Raw genomic sequence first — 20430 nt, 5'->3', positions numbered from 1 at the left:
TCATCCCAATCTTTCACTTCTTCATCATCGAGAACCTTTACACGTGGGGTCTTTTTCAACTTGGCTTCTTCCAGCTTGGTGAGGTGACTTCCCATCTTTTTGAGAACATCACTTTGTTCTTCCATTCCCTTGAATATCTTTTGTGCGACCTCATCGCTAATTGGAGTGGCCATTGCCGCTTAAGATGATTCCTCTACCTAGAACACTTCCTCTCGATGCATGTCCTCAATCTTGACCAAATGCCTTTCGTGCTTTTCTTGAATCCAAATTGGAGTGGGGATATGTTTACTTGGCCTTGGTGGTGCAATGCTACCTAAAAAGAAGTCCCATTTTCATTAATTCCATGTCCCAATTAAAAGGTTCCTTTTAGATTTTTAGATGTTCTTAGAAAGTCTTTAAGTTTATTTTAATGAAGGCCCAATTACAAAGTCACTCCCTTTCCTCTCATAAACTTTGCCCCTTGTTTGATTGGGTTTTGGTCCATTACAACAATGCTCTCTTCTTACTCTCATGGGCTTTCATTAGAATGTACTTAGAGATTTTCAACCCTTTTTCTTAAACAATGGCTTACAATATATTCATCACCTTTAGGCCCTTCTCTTTCATTTCATTGTCATCATTTTTTTAAGTAGCCCTTTAGCTAGAATCTATTGTAGCCTTCCTCTCAAGGTCCATGAAATTCTCATCATTTTGGGCCTAGGCATACAACAAAGAGACCCAAGATTAGGGAAATTCATATTGACCTTATAGGATTTTGGACGCTAAGTCCATAGCATACTCGTTATCTTAGGCCCAAGGCCCTCTTTTTCAAAAGGGCTTTTTGATTTGGGCTTATGATAGCAATTAGGCTATGGTTTAATGAACCTTTCAAGTTAATATATACCTTTGAATTTAGGGGTAAGCCTCTTATATGTAAGAACTTCTTTTCTTTTGTCCCAATTGTCCTAGAGTATGCCATAACTTTAGGGTCATCGTTCCATTTTTATATCTTTTATTTGTTCTTTAGAATTAGGTGATCACAAGATATATGGTTGAACAAACAAAAGATATATAAAGGGGTATCCTCTTTTGATTGGATCTAGGATCTTTCTAAGTGTGGGTAAGCTCCTTAAGGCTAAAAGGATAGATAAGTAGGTCACTCACAACTAGGTGGGCCATGATTCCAACCGATGGCCTAAATGGACCTTTGTGGATTGGTGGCAAACCTCTAACGTACTCAAAGCCCATCATAGGCAATGACACCAATTGTGAGTTAGTGGGATGAACTTCGAAAGACTTTGACCTAAATGGAGCCTTCCATCCTCCCAGTCATCACCAACTAAGGGAAAGGGACAAACAAACCTAGTGAGTGTGTGTGCAAACAAGTATTGAATAAGCCTTTATTAAGGTTAAGACATAGGACACATAGGAATTAAACTCACAATCCCAGTGAAGTCGCCGCTATTGACGCAACAAAATTGTTGAGAGTCACCACCTAGTTTTTGTAATGGTCTAGGAACCATGTATATAGCGTCCTCTCAAGGAAGGACCTTTTCAATCTTACTACCAGAGATATGGTTCGGAGTTATGGTATGGTCTTGGGAAAGTGTTATGCACCCAAAACTGCCCAACTTTAAGGTGGCTTCCACTTATTATGTCTTATGTCTTAACCTATTAAAGGCATATTCAGTATTGTATCTATACTTACACACACACACTAGCATTCATCTAACAATCAACATGGCAACAAACATCCCCAACCATACATCTATCATGCTTATCACCACATCACAAACCCTAATAAAGCAAACCAAGTCAACCTAGCAATCATCTACCTTACTTCTCATCACACAATATTACATCATTCAAGGCAACAACATGTGAACATTAAATCAAGGCAGAAACATAAGTGTAAAAGGATCCAAGAAAACATGTGATTAATCATAACTCATCTAAACAAGCATGTTCAAGTCTATCATTAAACATACATCATGCATGTTCATATGAATGCGTGTTCATGGCATTAAAGCAAATAAAACATGAGATAAACCCTAATTCTAACAAGTGAAAGGCAAACAAACAATTAAACATGTGAAACAAAAGCTTAAAACCATAAATATATGAAAAATGATCTAAAACAAAAACATTACATGTGAAAACAGAAACAAAATCAGAAAAATTAGGGTTAGGTTTCTGGGTAGGATCATGGTGCACATGATCAAGTTATGCGCACGTGGGTTTCAGCCCAGAAACCCTAGCAACACAGCAAAGAGAGCAAAACTTCAAAACACTAAATCTAACATCCTAACATGCTTTAAACAAAACGACTACATAAACCTAAGCAATATGAACATACTAAAACATATAACAACAAAGAAACTAAAACAAACAGAAAGATTCGAGTATAAAAAGAAAAGAAAAGAGAAAGAAAGTTTAGACTAATACCTCAAACAAAAAGTTCTTCAAGCTTGATTTTTGACCGCTTTCCTTCAAATTTATTCACAATTAAAAACAAAAGTGATTAGTAATCTTAAACTCAAAGATCAAGGTCAAAAAAGGCCCCAATCAAAAGAAAATTGACTTGAGGATGTTTTGTGTAAAACTGTTAGGATTAGTGCCCTTAAATCCTATTGTATGATGCTATGTATGATATTATGTATGACATTATGTATGACTTAATGTTGTGATTAATAAAGTTTTTTTTTATTACCTAAAATAATGGTAACATGAATATTTGGACATTATCATATAGTCCATGAGATGCATAGTATGTGATTTATGTGATTTAGCCACAGGAGATATAAATCACAAGTTCTTTGTAAACTCAAAATTTTAGTTCGTAGTCAGTGATGAAATTGGGCATTTCATCTGCGAAGACTATAACATATCAACTAAGATGATTTATCTTGATCATGGAAGTGGAGACTTCTAGTTAATATGTTTTAAGAGTTAAGACATATTGAACTGAATCATTGTGAGGTTTATTATTCTCCTAACGACTGTTCAATGAATAATAAATCTCACGACTTTTGTTTACATGAACTCTTAATCCTGAGAGAATAATAGACTTGATCATGAAGTTTAGGTTGCTTTGATATATCCTGAGTGAGATCTAAAGTCACAATCAAAACTTCAGTATCTTGGGTAGCCACATTTAGTGTTGATAGAACATGTATTCTCAAGATGGAATTCATAATTTCTTAACAGAGATATAAAATATTCCCTTAAGATAAGTTTAATTGGTTTGGTTATTCAGAATGTTAGGCCTAATTACTTTAGTAAGGAGTTACTAAAGTATATATTTATGAAATTGGATTTCATAAATATATGATGAATAACTTAAAGGATTTAACTAGGTATTCAAGGACTAAGATGTAGTAATCTTCAAAGTGGCAGCCTACATTCATGACTTTGTATTACTATGAATATTTTATGAAGGGGATGCATGTATAATAAAGTTTTGGGATATAATTTATTAATAAGGCCTAGAGTGCAATTATATTTATATAGTGGTATTAAATATAATTAATGGTAACTTTGGACTTGTTAAGAGTTGACAGGAAAGCCCAAGGCCCATTAGAGCTAGTGTCTTATTTGTTCCCTTTTGGTCCCACTCCAAGCCACATACTAAAACCGAATTGGAATGGCTCTAGAGGCTAGCCCAATTAGATAATCAGTTATAAGAAGAGAAACATACAGAATTTTGTAAGTGAATGCAATGGTTTGTATATGAGTGTTGGACACCCTCTTAAACTCCCTTGAACACATTCATATAAACTGATTGAGAGACCACACTTCTTGGACACAAGTGGAATTGGAGTAAAGATTAGAAGTGTTCCCGAGTACTTCTAATCTTTGGTTTTGAATTTCCCCACACCAAGGTACACTCTCTTGTTCTTATATTCTGAAATTTACATAGTACATGTTATCAATTGCGAATGAAGTAGATCCATTAATTTTCTGCTACGTATGTTTTGTATGAGATATAAACATGTATTTTTCCAACAAAAACTCCCCTAGAATTTCCCCTGGGATTCCTATGTGTTTTGAAAATATACCATGTAAGGTTATTTATATTGTGAAAATAGGGGTTTAGAACGATTCCCAAACAATGTGGGATTCATTCCAAACCTCAACATTAATGAAAAAAACTTGTCTTTTTTATGTTTCTGGAACCCTTCATACACACGTAAGATCAGGCTTGCGTGCACAAGTTGATTCCTGCATGCGCATGCTGAGGGTTTCCTTGGTTTTATTTTCCAAAAATAGATTTATTTGCTCATTAAAAGTTATATTTTTCATTTTAACATTTTTCAAGTCAATTTAACATCTGCTTGGGCCTTAAACCAATCTTAGGTCTTAGAATTTCAACATCATTGGGGAACAAGGGCTTGAGTCATAAGGTTTACAAAACGAAGTGTCTACACATGGAGTGGGGAACCCTAATACTATGCTCTAGAGAAGAGGTTAAGATAGAGGGAGAAAGATGTAACCACTCGGGGAGGCTAGGCCTCCTAATCTACTGAACATTACCCTATTTGGGCTTGCGTCTTCTTGCTTACATCCTTGCCCTTGTTGCTTGTGCCTAAGAGGTCATGCCCTTGCTCCGAGCATTCTCGCTCCATGCATGTACATGCAACAAATGAAGAAAGTAGCTAATAGACGAGCAAAGGAGATAATAAAGAGGCATAAAGAGCATGCAAAGAGACACACTAGCAAAGAGAGCCAAACAAGGACAAACAAACATGCTATCAAACAAAGAGGGTGTCCTAAGAGGACAAATGTAGGTTTGGATCGGGTTTCCATAGTTCCATAAGATTGGAGTATGAACGAGACACACACCATGAAGCAAAATTCCTATATGGGATTCGGGGTCTCGTGTGCAAGCAAGGCAATCATAAGATCACACGGAGTAGAGAAAGGTGAGTAACAAGCACACAAACATTATAGAGATGTGTCTCATAAGCGATCAGATCCAAACATGCCACAAGAGGGATGAATGAAACCACACAAGCAAGTGGCCCCAATGACCAACAAGCACAAGCCCACAGAGGGCACAAAGCATGGCAAAGCCTAGATCTAGAAAGGCAAACATGGGCATAAAGCATAGAAGCAAGCAAGCATACACATGCATAAAGGAAATGATCCAAACCTTTTGATATAGGCCTAGGTGTATGGATGTAGGCCTAGACCACAAGATCTAGATCTACACCCTACCTAAAGGGCCAAAACACAAGAAAAAGGTACATCAAGAGACAAAAAGCTATAAAAGCATATGGCATAGCAACCAACATGTAGATCTAGACACATGAACACGGCACAGAGCACACAAAGATATAGAACTAAGAATAAGCATGGCAAAGAGCACATAAACATGTAGATTTGAGCATAAGCATGGCAAAAAGCACCTAGGCACATGGATCTAAGCATAAACACAATATTTAAACATATCCTAGCCCAAGAAGGTTAGGCCAATATCATCAAAGCAATAAAACATGATAGAAAGTAAGGAGACATGCTAGGAAAGCTACAAAACATACTAGAAAGCAATATAAAGCAAGGATATGTTATGGAAAGCAATAAAGCAAAGGTTTCAAATTGTAGCTAAAAAGCTACATCTACACCCTTAGAACCTCAAATCCAAGGTCCTAAGACCAAGGACAGGAAAAAGAGTGCAAGAACACTACCTCTAGACTATTAAGAAAAGAGAGGAATCAAAGGTTTTTGGATATGTTTGGGAGATAATTTAGAGAGGAAAAGAGAGAGAATCTGCCCAGAAAAGTGCTCCAAAATGCCCAAATATATATATATATATATATATATATGTATGTATGTATATATTTTTTGAAATATGGGCGTCTAAGGGTATTTATAGGCCTTTTGTGACTCTTCAGCTTCTAAGTGGCTGCCGATTGGGGCCTACAGCCCTTTAGTGGCCGCCGGGTCCAATGTTGACATCAACAATCTTGGCTCCTTCTCTGGTTCAGCTTTAGATGCATATTTGAAGGCCTTCCCAAACTCTAATTGAGTTGATCTTAGTGTCCTTAGAAAGATATGGATGTCTAGTTTCCAGAACACTAAAGAAAATGAAATGTTGATGGTCGGATCAAAAGTTATGGCCTTGGGAAGGGAGTTGATGCACTTTGCACAGTTTTCAGGATATCTTAACCGTTTTAACTCCAATTTCAACCCATGAATAGTCATTGGAAAATGAATTCAATGATCGTCGCAATGACGTTGGTCTCAACCTGTTTTGACTATCAGATCAAAATTAGGGTTTTTGGGGCTTCTAGGGGTCAATCTCGGGTCAAACTTAGTCAAAGTTGACGAAAATCACCAAGTAGCTCGAGTTTGATGTAGAAACATGAAAAATGTTGTTTTGGGATGATTTTGACCAGCTTTAACTTTTGGTCAACCCAGGAATGTTTTGGGATGATTTTGGTCAATTTGACCTGAAACAGCAATTTAAGTGCTCTAATGCCCGAACGGGTTGCACTACATTAATCTAGATGGTTCTGTAGCCCCATGGAAGAAAATTAATATTTTTGAAATTTTTGGGGTCTGCCATGCAAATCAAGGGCAGACAAAATACAGTATCTACATCGAGTTTTACACATTACTCAATTTTGTTCAAATTGAGTTTAAAAAACATGGGCATTTTACTAAATAGTTTCGAAACATGGGTATTTTGCTACATAATTTGTAAATTAAGGGCAAATGCTCATTTCCCCCATTATTGATGTGTTTTCATGTTTCTCAAATTTCTAATTTTTTATTTTTTAATAATCAACACTTTCCTTTTTTCTTTTTCTTTTTTCTTTAAATATATTGGAGGCCTATTAAGCTTATAGGCTATACCCGCTATACAATGAAAGTAATTCTCTTGTAGGGTAGGCACGGATTAAATCATGAATCTCTTATATGCAAGATTTTATTAGCTGAATATCCTGAATTAGATTACACCCACAATAATTCTTCACTTTGTGATCCTTTATTTCTTATTTAAAAATGTATTTATATTAATAAATCATTTATTCGTGCGTCCGTTGGAAAAGAAATTTTCTAGAATGCAGCTTCGAAAATCGAATTTGGTTTATATATATATATATATATATATATATATATATACAAGATAGAAATTCTACTCTAGCCTAATCTAATCGAATTTAGTTATTAAATGCTGGGCAGCGTAAATGCCTTAAGTAGCTATTCCTCTTTAAAATGGATGTAATAACTATTCCTTAGTGCATATAATAGGTTTTAAAATTAATATATTTCCTAAAATATAAAATTTCCTTATACATCATCATTTACAAGCTTTCCTTATGTAACAATCAAACTTATGAATAGTAATAGTTATTCCATTACAATGTTTTCTATTCCCAATAATAAAGATTACTATTCCTAATGTAATTTATATTCAGTGTACCAAACATACCCTAACTGATATGATCTCATTTCCCCCATTTTTCAAACTGATGGCAAAAACTTTAAAAAATACTTAAACCATTTCCCAATTTGTATGTCTATCCTTGCACATTGACCACGTTGATCTCCATATGGCTCTAGTTTTATGTATAATCATTCAACTAAAAGGGCATGTTTGGTACTATATAATAGCTCCTATAATGGAGTAGTTATTCATATGTAATAGTAATTCGATCATTTGGTTGTATCTTTATTACATTAATTAGTTATTACAAATGAATAAGTATTCTTTAAATTGAGGAATAGTTATTCCTCTTTAAAATGGATGTAATAGCTATTCTTTAGTGCATATAATAGGTCTTAAAATTATTATATTTCCTAAAATATAAATATTTCTTATTCATCATTTTTTTTTTACTAACTTTCTATATCTAACAACCAAACTTATGGATAGTAATAATTATTTTATTATAATATCTTCTATTTCCAGTAATAAATATTATTACTCTTACTGTAGTATTCATTCAGTGTACCAAATGTATCCTAAAAATTTGGATCATGTACTTACACAAATAGTGCTAAACTTCTCTCTATTGATCCAATTTTAAGTGTTTACATGTCCCTCAAGAACATTCCAAAAAATTAAACATAAAATATATATATATATAAATGAGAAAAGAAAACAAAAAATTTGAGAGAGAGAGAGAGAGAGACCTTGTCAAGCCAAAACATTTATTTTAGCCAAGATGCATTCTATCACAATTACTACTATTAAAGCATTCATATCAGCCTCAATTTTTTAGCCGAATTAATTCAAAAAACTCTACTTTTTCTAATTTTGCTATCTATACTTTTTTTTTTTTCACACAGATGCATCAACCTCAATAATTTTTTGTCTTTTTTCTTTTCTTTTATTTTTCTCTTTATTCACTGCCAAGTGCCAACTGTCACTCTCATCTCATCCAATTTTTTAAAATATATATATATAATTATTTACCCAATATTTCAATTTCCAAAGTTTAATCTACACCACAAGATCATAAAAAGATCTCCACTCCATAATAATATAATATACTTCTCCTATTTTTCTTTCTTCTTCTTCAGTTATTTATTTCCTTCTTCCCAGTTCGCACCTTTCTTCTTTTTTCTTTCCTTCACTTTACTAGCTTATGCAACAATACTTCTAGAGAGTAGAGACAAGTGAGTCTATTGTCTTCATTTTGTAAAATTGCTTTCATTTTTTTCTCTCATATCGCTATCTCTCTTTTCCATCATTGAAAAAAAAAAAAAAAAAAAAAAAAAAAAAAAACCCTGAGCTACTCAGCCCCCTGCAATTCTAGTGCTCTTTCTAAGTTCATGTCCCCCTTTGGTAAGATCATATGGATCATGGAATTTGGTCTAGAAAGGGGAATCTAATTGTCAATGGCTAGCTCCAAGAACACCTACAGCCTTCACCATCACACCCACATCCCAAATTTCAAATTCTCCCAAAGTATAAACCTAGACTTCAAAATCTCCCAAGTAGAGCTGTCTTTGTTAATCACCACCAACGGTACCATCACAAGCAGCGGACGATGGCAAAGTAACAATAGCAAACAGCCAAACACAACCTAATCACCTGACTCATAAACTAAGCCTAGCCAAAAAATCCAAACCTATAAACCAAGCGGAAGTCAACATTATCGATCACCAAATCAAGCCAAACAATCCATACCCATAAAACCAAATCAAACAAAATCATAATCACATATCAAACTTATAAACCATTGTTAATACCCATTTTTGCGACACATTTTTTTACGAGCCCAATTCATGTATTATATTTTATTATTTTAAGCATGACCCATGCTCATATAACATATCAGGAAAATCAAGTAAGTGTGGTTTTGAGGTTATAGGTTGGTTTTTTTTTCGAACCTTTTGCATGAGCCTAGTCTATGCATGCTACCAAGTGGGCAAGGGATACTAGTAGTACCTCAAGATCATGGAGGAGGTCTTGTGCTCGAAATTTTCACCCCAAATGAGCTTTTGTGCTTTGGCTAACTAGAGGGAATGTGCAGAATAGCTGTGTAAAGGGGTTGTATATACTTAGTTAGGCAACGTTTGAAAGAATAATGCAAACTAGCATCTCAAGTTTTAGAAACTCGAGTTCCGTATCAATCTCGAGCCTCAAAGACTCGCTTCCCACTTGCTGAGTTTACTGAGTTGGACATGTATATACCACATAGATCTCGAGTTTTTAACAGTCGAGTTCAAAAAAACATAAATCTCGAGTTTTTTGCACTCGATTTCAAACAGATAAAAAAAACATACAAACCCCAGGAAAAAAAAAAGATTTCAAACAGATAACAAAAAACGTACAAACCCAAAAAAAAAAAAAGGGAAACCCAGAAGAAAGAAAGAAAGAAGAAGAAGATCCACAGCAAAGGGTCTTGTTTTTGTTGTCTTCGGTTGTAGGGCTGTACACGGTACAGTGCAGCCAGTTTTTGTGGCCGTTTCTGCACCGCACCGGAACATTCGGTTTCCTAAAAACCTGAGCTGCCGCCGCACCTGAGGAACGGTTCTCCGACAATATCAGTAGCGGTTCTAGTCGACACGGTGGTCGGTATCCACCTGTCTAGTGCCTATCACACACAGAGAAAAAGAGAAATCTAAAACCAAAATCAAACCCAGAAAACTGAGTTCTAACTTCTGAGTCTGAGAGGCGAGAATGTGACTGCGTGAGACTTGAGAGGAGCAGTCTAGAGATCAACTTGAGAGGAGAAATGAGAGTGAAGAGGAGAAATCTGCATTGAAAACAACTCAAGAGAAAAGACATCTGTGGCTGAGATCAAAAGAAAAAAAAAAAAAAAAAAAAAAAAAAAAAAAAAAAAAAATCTTGCACTAACCCATGCGTTGGAAAAGAGAAAAAATTTCTGTCACTGCATTGGAAAAATATCTTGCAGTGACAAGAATCATTTTTTTTTTTTAATTATTTTTTTCAGAAAACGCAAGTGGCAAGAGAATGACTAACCCATGCGGCATTTTTTTATTTATTTTTCTAAAGTCAATGTACGCTGGAACTCGAGTCTTAGAGACTCGAGTTCCACGTGGAATTTTTATGCACGTCAGCTGTCTCAGAAATCTAAAACTCGATTTTTTAAAACTCGATTTGCTATTGATCTCAAGTTTTAAAAACTCGTGATGCTAGTTTCACACATACTTTCAAAACCGGGCAACTAATAAAATTGTTAGAAATCCTTTATTATTTGGAAAGGGTGTTCGGCTAACTATGGCCCAACTTTTTTGCTCTACATTTTTTTTTTTTTTTTTTTGCCTAAAGCACATAGCTAACCCTAAGTGGCTGGACTTTTCTGCTAGAGCAACCAAATGTAGCCTCCAGGGACCTACCATGCCTAAGAAACATCAGCCCATGAAATTAGGCCACTTCATTCCCCAAATTATGCAAAAAGCAAACCAACCTTTTTACCCAAGCAAAGCAAATTTGACCACAACCTCTTTGATTGATACCTTGGGGTTTAAAGCCTCTTTTATTGACCAAAAACCTATTACTAAAAGCACCCCCAAACTCAATACAAAAGGCCTCCATCAAATTGAAAAGGAGGCAACCACATTTTACCCACAATAGCTAAAACTTTAGAGCAAAAGCTCATTTAGCCAGCAATGATTATCACAATCCCGAAGCTTGGGGGTGGAAATATGGGTATAGAGGAACTTCCCTCTCTTCCTTATGACCTCTCCCAATTTCCTTTTCTCGTTGACTGTAGATCAAAATTTCGAACTTGTGCTTTTATGCATTTTTCAGCATTTTAGTTATTGTCATTTTGTTTTCTTTCTTATTAAAGCATCATTAGCCTCTATTTACTAAATATTATAATTTTGGGTTTGATACTCTCCACAAATAATTACTTCTAAAAAACCCAAGGAGAGATTTGGGCTGTTCTCACATTTTTGGCCATTGTCGCAAAAACGTTCCCTGATAACCATATCAAAGCATAAAAGCAACACAAACCAAGATCAAACACAACCTAGCCACTTGACCCGGATCTGAAAATAAAGTCACCGCACTTAGTTGTCTTAGATTATCACAACCCAACCACTAATTATGGTGCCTTCCACTCCGACTCGATTTGTTCGAGGAGCTCGGCCATGGAGGTTTGATTTGAAGTACGAGAGAGAGAGAGAGAGATCAAGAGAGAAGACAAAGGAGAGAGAGAGAGAGCGAGATGAAAGCAGAAAAATAAATTTTTGGCTTTGGCAAGGAAAGTGTCTCGCAACATCTAGCGTGGCATTAGTCCTCGCTAAGTTTTTTGTACTATTTCAGTGAGACTAATGCATGAGTGTTTTGAGTCTTTAGTTATGTATTCTCTGAAATATTAAAATAGCTACACTAATGTTAATGCTCTTAATAGTAGTAATGGTAAAAAACTCTGCATTTTACTTTTCCAACAAGGCAGTAAAAAAGTGCATGACAAAGAACTAAAATAAATATACTGTTTAATAACGCAAAACAAACAAAAGATCAAATGTTTAACAGTCAAATAGCATCAACTCCTCCCCCCACATATTATAAGACATTCTATCAGCTGTGATTAAGTAAAAAGGGAGACATGACAATGTAAACTACAAATCAATGAGAAACAAATTTGTGCGATAATCATCAATTAATTATTACTAGTTCCTAAATTGCAGGGGACAGTCAGCCGGATCGAACTGCTTTCCAAACCTTGATCCACTCTACCATAGCTTCAGCAGCACGAACAAACATTGGATACGACTGTCCCAGCTGCTCCTTCACAGTTTTTGCCAATTCAACCACACAATCCTCAGCTGTAACTGCAGATTGCGGCAACCTGACTGCCTGAAAGAAAGGCACCACTTCCTCCATCAGCTTTACTCCTTCCCATTCCTTTTTCAAACTTTCTATGGCATTACCTCTTTCATTCCTCCAGACATAAGGCAGTCCACTCTTCACACCAAGCCCCATGTGATCAGATATAACCTTAACACACATTCCAGACCATATATCTTCCATTGTTTCCCACCTAAACTTTCCTTCCCCGGCCAACTTCAAAGCAGGAATCAAAGCAGGCCCCACCAGCTCACGATCAAATGCAATGTTGATCCCACTTAAAGGCAGCATAGCCCTTACAGGCACAGTCAGAACAGCATCCACATATCGAGAATTCCTCAGTTCTGGCTTGAGGGCTTGTGTTGGTGCATCATAGTCTGCTAGATTGAGCCACAGCCCACATGACAATGCACATGTCACTCCTTCCCTCAGGCTAAATGGATAACCACGAACGAAATCTGCTCCTTTCCGGTAAGGATCATAGAGTGTATTGAAAAAGAAGGGGGTGGCTGGAGTTGTGAGGTTGGTAATATGCTGGGCCACAATATCTACTAAAGAGCCTTCATTGTCCTTAGCTGGAATGCAATCATCATCAATTGAAATGACGTATTTCTTCCGGGACATAAGATAACCAAAATACCTGCATGAGTAACCCGAAAAGAGAACGGAAGTAGATGAACCCACAACTCGATCTATGTCAGACCTAGTGTATACATCAACGTTAAAGCCTTCTGGTATTTGGATCTCTCCTGAGAGATCAGGGTCTTTGACAATTATCAGGTGGAACCGGGAGAAAACAGGTCTCCACTCATTCATGAATGTCGTCAGGTCAGAGTGAAGTGCTCCAATCACAATGTCAACCTCATTGTCCATGATATTTGCTTGAGACATCCTTCAAGGGTTCTAACCAAACAATAATCCAAAACTATAATCTTCTTGGCCTCCTCAGTCCTCAGAGCAGCTGATGTTTAGGCTAACAAACTTTTAAGTGTGTGCACACAATTCAAAAACTAACTTAAAATTTTTCAGAACATCCTGCCAAGAGATAATTATAGGTCAGAATAGTTCAGCTCAAAATTTAGTATAGGACAGTATGGAATAATATTCTGACTTACTTGTAGGAAGTACAGGGGCGTGGATATGTTGGATTTTTAGACCATCAATGAATGAAAGGACTTCATCATTGCCAGTTGCCAAGAAAAGCTTCAAGAGTTTTTCATTCAGTTTTCCAGCTTGCAACGTTCTCTGCCCATCATAAAAGTACTATGAGGATTTTGACAATTACCCAACAAAATATCAGAGACGAAGGTGAGGGCCACATATGATACTGCATATGAGCTAAACAATCAAGACATAGACACAATGTGCAAAAGAAGTTCCATATACTCATATCTCAGGCTAGAAACCAGGACCATAACTACACTATAGATCATCATGTGTCAAATTTAATAGCCTGACAGGTTCCATTATGTGGAAAAATAAACTCTATATTGTGCAATAACATGGAAATATATCAGAGAATAACTAACACATCTGTATCAAACGCCATAACAGGTAGAAGAGTAGCAAATCTGGCTTATCAGAAAACTTAAACAGGAAAGCAGTACAGCAGGTGAAATTAACCAGGAGACAGAAAAGTCCTGCAGGTGCTGATGCATTGAAAATATTTTACAGCAAGGACGGCAGTGAGTAGTCACAAGAAATTCCTCTTCTTTCTAGACATAAAAATACATCACAATACCAGATTTATCACTCAATGACAAAAACAGTTAACAGAAAGGAAGAAACAAAACGAAATAATAATAATTTAAAAACTAAACCAAAACTCTAACTGCAGGGACAGGAGTTAGTAGCAGCAAAAAAATTAATTGAAAAACTTTGTTTTTAATTAATTGGGGTTGTCAACAAGTTCTTTCTTTTTTTTTTCTTTTTTCTTTTTTTTTTTTTTCAAACCAAATATTTGCTCCAAACAAATGAGCCATTTCAATAGCTTTGATAACATAAATAAAAATGGTCATCCGCACTAGTTTTGCATTGTACATAGCTTTCATATAAGATATTGCTGAAATCTCAAACTTCTTGCCACATTCTATCTGGTTTGAATAATGATCTTGCCATGTACTCAAATTTTTTGACTTGTTACTTTGGGATAAAAAATAAGAATCAAACCCTAGTCTCAGCCCAATATCTCATTGGTTAAATACTTCCACAAGTCCTGCCATGAACCATTTCCTACTCTCTAGAAAAAAAATGGTTTCTTGCAGTACAATTAGGTTAGAAAAACTTCAACTTGCTCAAATAAGTTTTAAGGTTTTGAATTTCCCCCTTTTTTTCTCTTTCCTGTTAGCAGTTGAACCTAAACCTACCCAAATACCTTACCCTATTACAGCCTGAGTCTGAGCCCTATGTTTTTAGCATTAATATTCCTCCAAATGCATTGTTTTCCATTACATTACAAAAGTGTTTAAAATAATGTTTTATCTTTTATCTGACTAAACAAATAAATAATCCAAATTGGGCCAAGGGAAACTGATACAAACATCAAGTCAGTACTTGAGTAAACCAAAATGAATAGATAATCACCGATATATCCACACACACACACACAACAAAAAAAAAAGGGGGGAGATTGGCGAACGAGGTGACTGAGTATGGCCCAAGGGATACAAGATATATATATATATATATATATTAGGTTTAAAAAATTGATTAAAGAAAGATTACAATCAAGTACAGAGGTTGTGTACTCAGAGGCAAATAAACAACTAGAAAATACAATAATATAGGAACACGAGTAAATAAGAGAAAGAATGACCGCCAAACGTAGCCATCAAATCATACAAGGCACGTAAAATAAAAATCATCTTAAAATCCATCATGGTTCATTCGACTCCTTCAAACATCAAACAATTGCCTTCTTTCTAGATGGTCCACATTAAGCACAAAGGGATCACATTCCAAACATCACTTGATAAATTAACGATCATCCCAAAAGCTTAAGCTATTAGGAAATGGTGAATTTTATCATTTAACCATAATTCTAACATCACTATTCCCATGTCTAGCAAACCACCCCTTCCAATGACACAACATATCAACTATCCTCATAATCATGACCCACTGCACCCCAAATAAACATAACACCAGAGACCAGAACTCTCTATGAATATCACATTGTAAAAGCAAATGATCAATTGATTCTCCATCCTTCTTCCACATACAACACCATTCCACAACAATTATATTCCTTTTCATAAGTTCTCTTATGTCAGGATTTTCCCTACAGCCACTGTCAAGGTAAAGAAAACTACTTTACTAGGAGCTTGGACTCTCCAAATACCTTTCCATGGAAGAGATTTCACCTGTCCTGTACACAGCTCTCTATAGATGGATTTTAGTCATTTTACCTCAAATGAACTGCTTCTTGTTAACCTCCAATTTGTTTGATCTTCAGCATTTCTATTAACCTTTATGGAGTAAATGAGATTAAGGAAATCTGTTAAAACATCCATCTGCCAATCCTATAGCTCTAATAAATGTGGCATCCCAGAGATGATTAGCATTCCAACACATAGTCTGCCAAACCAGCCATCTCATTTAAAGCAATTTTGTATAAATCTAGGAAAGTATCTTTTATAGGATCCCATCCCAACACTACAAGTCATGCCAAAAGCAAGCATTAGTACCATTAAAAACCTCAAAGTTGATGAAATTAGACATTTTACCCCCCAACCCTTTCTAATATTATTCTAGAGACAAATGCCATAAGGACCACTACCAACCATCAGGGCACCAGCCACACCACATATTTTTAAGCCACTACGTTCCTCCAAAGAGCATCTTCTCTGAAGCTGATTCCCTAATAGAGCTTGGCTAAGAGATACCAAACTCCTTATGCCCAAACCTCCCGGTTTGCAAATCTTCTTCCAATTGACAAGATGGTACTTAATTCATCTCCTAAACCCCCCAATAGAAAATCTCCTTGCATCTTTTCAATCCACACCCACAGAAGTAGGAATAGGAAAATGAGAGAAAATATGAAGCGTGCTCTTTATTTAAGTAAGCCTACCTCCTTTTGAAAGATAAAGCTTCCTCCACCCCACTAATCAGTGTTCCATCTTTTCCAACATAGGGTTCAAAATTTCTCTAGTTTTTTAAAACTAGAACCTAGAGGCAACCCTAAGTATTTCAACAATAGATTGGAAATTTTTCATCAAAGGATCTAAGCCAAAGCTTCCACATCTACTACATTACCAAACGACACAAGTTCAAATTTTCCCAAATTTATTTATGATCCAAAAATTGCCTCAAAACACAATAGCACACATTTTAAATATGAAGTTGCTCTAGGTATATGTCACCAAAGATCAACGTATCATCTGTAAATAGGAGGTGAAACACCCCAATTTAATCGCAAGAAGTGCTGCATGCCTGCGTACCTTTTTTTATTTCTTTATTTAATAAATCACTAATTCTTTAATGGCTCATTTGGATAGGTGGATTTGGATAATCCATACTCAAGCCAATGTCTCAAATTCAAATTCTAAGCTTAAATGTTGGAAAGGGTATTGATTTGGATTTGGGTAAAGTCCACCATGGATTTTGAGTGCCCAAATCAATCAATTTCAAATTGTGTCTAAACTCATATTACCAATGGAAATGGACTGCATGGCCATTATGAAAAAAAAGTCAAACATGAAGGGCAAAGGGCCAAAATGAAAACCACCCCAAACTTTAAGGAGTCAAAAACGTGCTTTAGTCTAAAAAGAATATGTTCTTGTATTTTTACATTTAAAGAAGGTGCCCACAATTGGATCTACAGGAGGTTTTCAAGACCAAATAGCAAGTTCAAAAGATCACAAAATTGTTTGAAACTAAAAAGAAATTGAATTTTTCATTTATTAAAAAGAACAGAATTTGATATGAGTAAAACCGTCAACAAAACCTTTTGATTTGAAGTAATAAATTTGGGCATGCAAAACAGAGTTGGAAGGGTTATACTTGATCTCAGCCAAAAAGCCAAAGAGTTGCAAATAACTAATAAATATTTTTCTTATTTAATATTACACATGCACCCAGTAGGTCTTGAACCCACAACCTCAATCTGCACCTTGCTCTGACACGTGGAAGCGGTGCCATTTGAGCTAGAGCTCATTGACAAGTAACAAATGATTACAATCGGTCTTTCAAAGAACAAGTTTATTTTTCAGTTCCATCCTCCATTTCCAACTAATGTTGAAAATAAAAATAGTTAATATTTCACAGTGAAAAAGGACCAGTAATTAGTATGGCACGGAAGATATAGGGAAAGCACTATTTAATAATGGGATAAACCAACATACTGTTACTCCCTCACTTCTTTTTGCAACTTTATATCCCATACCTCTCATAAAACCAAAGCCAAATAGTTTCACAAAAGGAAAGCAAATATTTGAGAAAAAAATAAAAAAAATTTAATAATGGCTCTGCATTATATTCAATTAAAAAAAATATACAATTCAAAAACAACTCGAAATACTATAGTGTCCTAAGCAGTTTCTTCAACAAGAGGTAATCCATAAGTATAGCACATGGGTTAAAACATAAGAGAATGGTGGATACAGGATCAGAAATCACAAGCCACAACCCTACAGTCCTCAGTGCAATTATGACAGTAATTGTACAAAAGAAACTTTTTATTCAGATATCAAATAGGGAAGGTACAGGCTATTGTGATGATCCTGGTGTCCACCAGGAAGAAAAAGGGGGAAGGGGGGATTCAACAATTCAAAAAGCATCACAAAGAAATTATACATCAGAAAATCTTTTAACAGTGTATTGAAGGGAATTCTAAGTTAAACTTACAAGCCAAAGTACCAGACACATATCATTAGAAAAACCCACAAAGATGAAAGCAATTTTGATTCAAGCATTTAAATCATAAAATAATTTGGATATGATAATGTATGTGGTTTAACACAAGTCTGCCTGTATTTATGCTGCCCATAAATGATAAAACCAACTCCCAGTTTCCACTACCTGGATAAGACTACAAAACAGGTATGATAACCTGTAATGATAAATTTGATGTTGAATATGTTTATGTCATTAGACAGTCTAATGATGTGTAGGTGGTGCACTAAAATCGTAGGAAACACAATTTCTTACATGAGTAATTCCAATACCACATAAAAAGCCACAACTCTTAACTAAACTATCCTGCATCGCAGATTCTAATTTGCTGTCTGTCACTTTCACATAAACCCACCACTCAAAGCCAGTCAAGTCGACAATTGTGGCAAAAGTAGTTGTTTTTATCAAATGAAATTCTGCCATAGTAAATCACAATACAAAACCTTTTCAATAGATTAACAAAACGAGAGAGAGAGAGAAACCCAGGAAGAAGAAGTTGATGGTAAAATAAAAGGTTAAAAAAAATTGAAAACCCTTGCAATTAATTTTGAGAATGAAAATTTATATTGCTCGGACGATCTGTACGTAACTCATTTGACTAGATTTAAAAATGAAAGCATACCCATTGATCATCGGCTCAATTGTCTCAACAGAACGGCAGTGATTTCTATCAGCAGCTAGCAATATGAAGAGATCTAACCATGGCATCAAGAACCCCAAATCCATAAACAACCAATTTAACTCATTCGACTCTATAAAAAAAATACACATAGACCTTGTGGAGAGGGAGTACCTTGAAGAGATCGCAAAGGATGTGATCAGGGAGAGGAGAGAGATCGGAGAAGTGGGAGAGGTTGTGAAGGGCTGAGTCAATGGTGAGAGATAGTAGCGATGGCGGGGTTATCCTCATTCATCCACTCATTTATTTATTTATTTATTTATATGATAAATAAATATAGGTTACTCTGAAGTCTGAATGAAAATATCTGTTCTTACTTTCCCGAAAACGCGTAAAGAAACAATAAAATTTGGAGCAATCTTTTTGTGCGGAGATTGCGGGGAATGAACAATGCACATCCTTTCAACACCCTGTTTGCTCCGTCATATCTATATATAGCTGAGAGTGCGAGGGAGAGGACCATGACCATGTCCATGTTGTCTCCCCTGCAATTGCCATATATGCAATTCCTGCGATGCTCCAATAACATAATGCCACCGATGAAAAATAACACTATCATTAGCCATCTATAACAGAAAATAAAAATGTCACATATATGAAAAATGATATATCCACAACATTTTCAAAATATTTTTACAACAAATTCTAAGTGGCAAGTTATTACTTATTATTATTGTTGGGACAAAAAAGTAATCTTAGTGTTAGGTTTAAATTTGAATCAATAACAACTAACCATCTATAATTTGTTGTGAAAATGTTGTAGACATAGCACCTCTCTTAAAACAATCTTACCTCCTCCTACCCAAATGTTAGAGATTGTAATGAGTGTCACATTATTCGACCACCCTAAATGGCGACGCACTTGCCCGTGCACCCTGCCCTCCATGCACCATGAACCTTTGTGACAGACTAATTGAGTCATTTTTAGTTGGTTTTACCAAAGGTTGTAAAGTTGCCACCAATTATTGGGTTTTTCTAGATGTAATTGGTCACCTAACTCTATTTGATTTTATTATCGATCCTAAATTAAGAAAATGTCATTTTTCCTAATCTAAATAAATAGTAAAAAATTTTGATTATTGGATTTGAAAATCTGGTTACGTATAGGAAAAGTATTAGGCACGCCACAACGCTTATCATGAGATAGTCCTTTGTTTTAATAAATTCTTAATCTTCGGTCATTGGCAGATAAAACAAGCTATTGACATTAGCTTTTGAGGCTTTAAATAAATTGGGCTTTGATGTTTGATTTAGGAATGATGTGTGGCCTTTATCAATGCTTTGCTAGCACATTAGAATTGTTACCAAATTTCCATGACGAAAATCTAGCAGCATTTTCGGTCGAGTGCATCGTAGCACACAAAACACTATTCTCACTAAGCTTTCATAATGAGAATATGGCAAGAAGATGCCACATTTTCATGGCGAAAATCTAGTAGAGTTTCGTGTTTGGTGCACTAGTTGGGTTTTATTTTTGTGTCTACAACATGCATCAATATGCTTAAACTAAGGCATGCCAAAAGTATCGAACACATGATGCATGTTGCATACATGAGTGTAGACAACTCATTTTGTACTCCTTACGACTTAGGCCTCCGTT

At 35.6% G+C, this 20430-nt stretch overlaps 1 protein-coding gene across 3 annotated transcripts; it reads right to left on the bottom strand.

Annotated features, from left to right (window-relative positions):
- Window positions 1-11864: 11864 nt before the first annotated feature.
- On the bottom strand, window positions 11865-19285 carry LOC115991816 (probable UDP-arabinopyranose mutase 5). Of its 3 annotated transcripts, none has more exons than XM_031115766.1 (3): window positions 18945-19285; window positions 13375-13504; window positions 11865-13140 (listed from the first exon to the last, which is right to left on the bottom strand). In XM_031115766.1, exons 1-3 carry the CDS (start codon window positions 19059-19061, stop codon window positions 12107-12109), a joined length of 1281 nt encoding a protein of 426 aa, XP_030971626.1. In that variant the 5' UTR covers window positions 19062-19285; the 3' UTR covers window positions 11865-12106. The 3 variants fall into 3 exon arrangements, 2 of the variants coding, with proteins under 2 accessions (XP_030971626.1, XP_030971618.1); XM_031115758.1 differs by having other exon boundaries at window positions 11865-13294; window positions 18945-19281; XR_004092343.1 differs by lacking the exon at window positions 11865-13140 and adding an exon at window positions 18774-18846 and having other exon boundaries at window positions 13416-13504; window positions 18945-19037.
- Window positions 19286-20430: the final 1145 nt, after the last annotated feature.

This window comes from Quercus lobata, chromosome 1 (genome assembly GCF_001633185.2).
Source record: "Quercus lobata isolate SW786 chromosome 1, ValleyOak3.0 Primary Assembly, whole genome shotgun sequence".
Lineage (NCBI taxonomy): Eukaryota > Viridiplantae > Streptophyta > Magnoliopsida > Fagales > Fagaceae > Quercus > Quercus lobata.
This window is presented reverse-complemented; position numbering and strand designations above follow the sequence as displayed.

Bases quoted from the DNA above. Each gene is read 5' to 3' on its own strand.
- LOC115991816 (XM_031115766.1), bottom strand. From the start codon at position 19,061: ATGAGGATAACCCCGCCATCGCTACTATCTCTCACCATTGACTCAGCC. The intron at 13,505-18,944 runs GTACTCCCTCTC...TATGATGGGCAG, and splicing joins TCCTTTGCGATCTCTTCAAG to AGAACGTTGCAAGCTGGAAA. The intron at 13,141-13,374 runs GTAAGTCAGAAT...GGATGTCTCAAG, and splicing joins CGCCCCTGTACTTCCTACAA to CAAATATCATGGACAATGAG.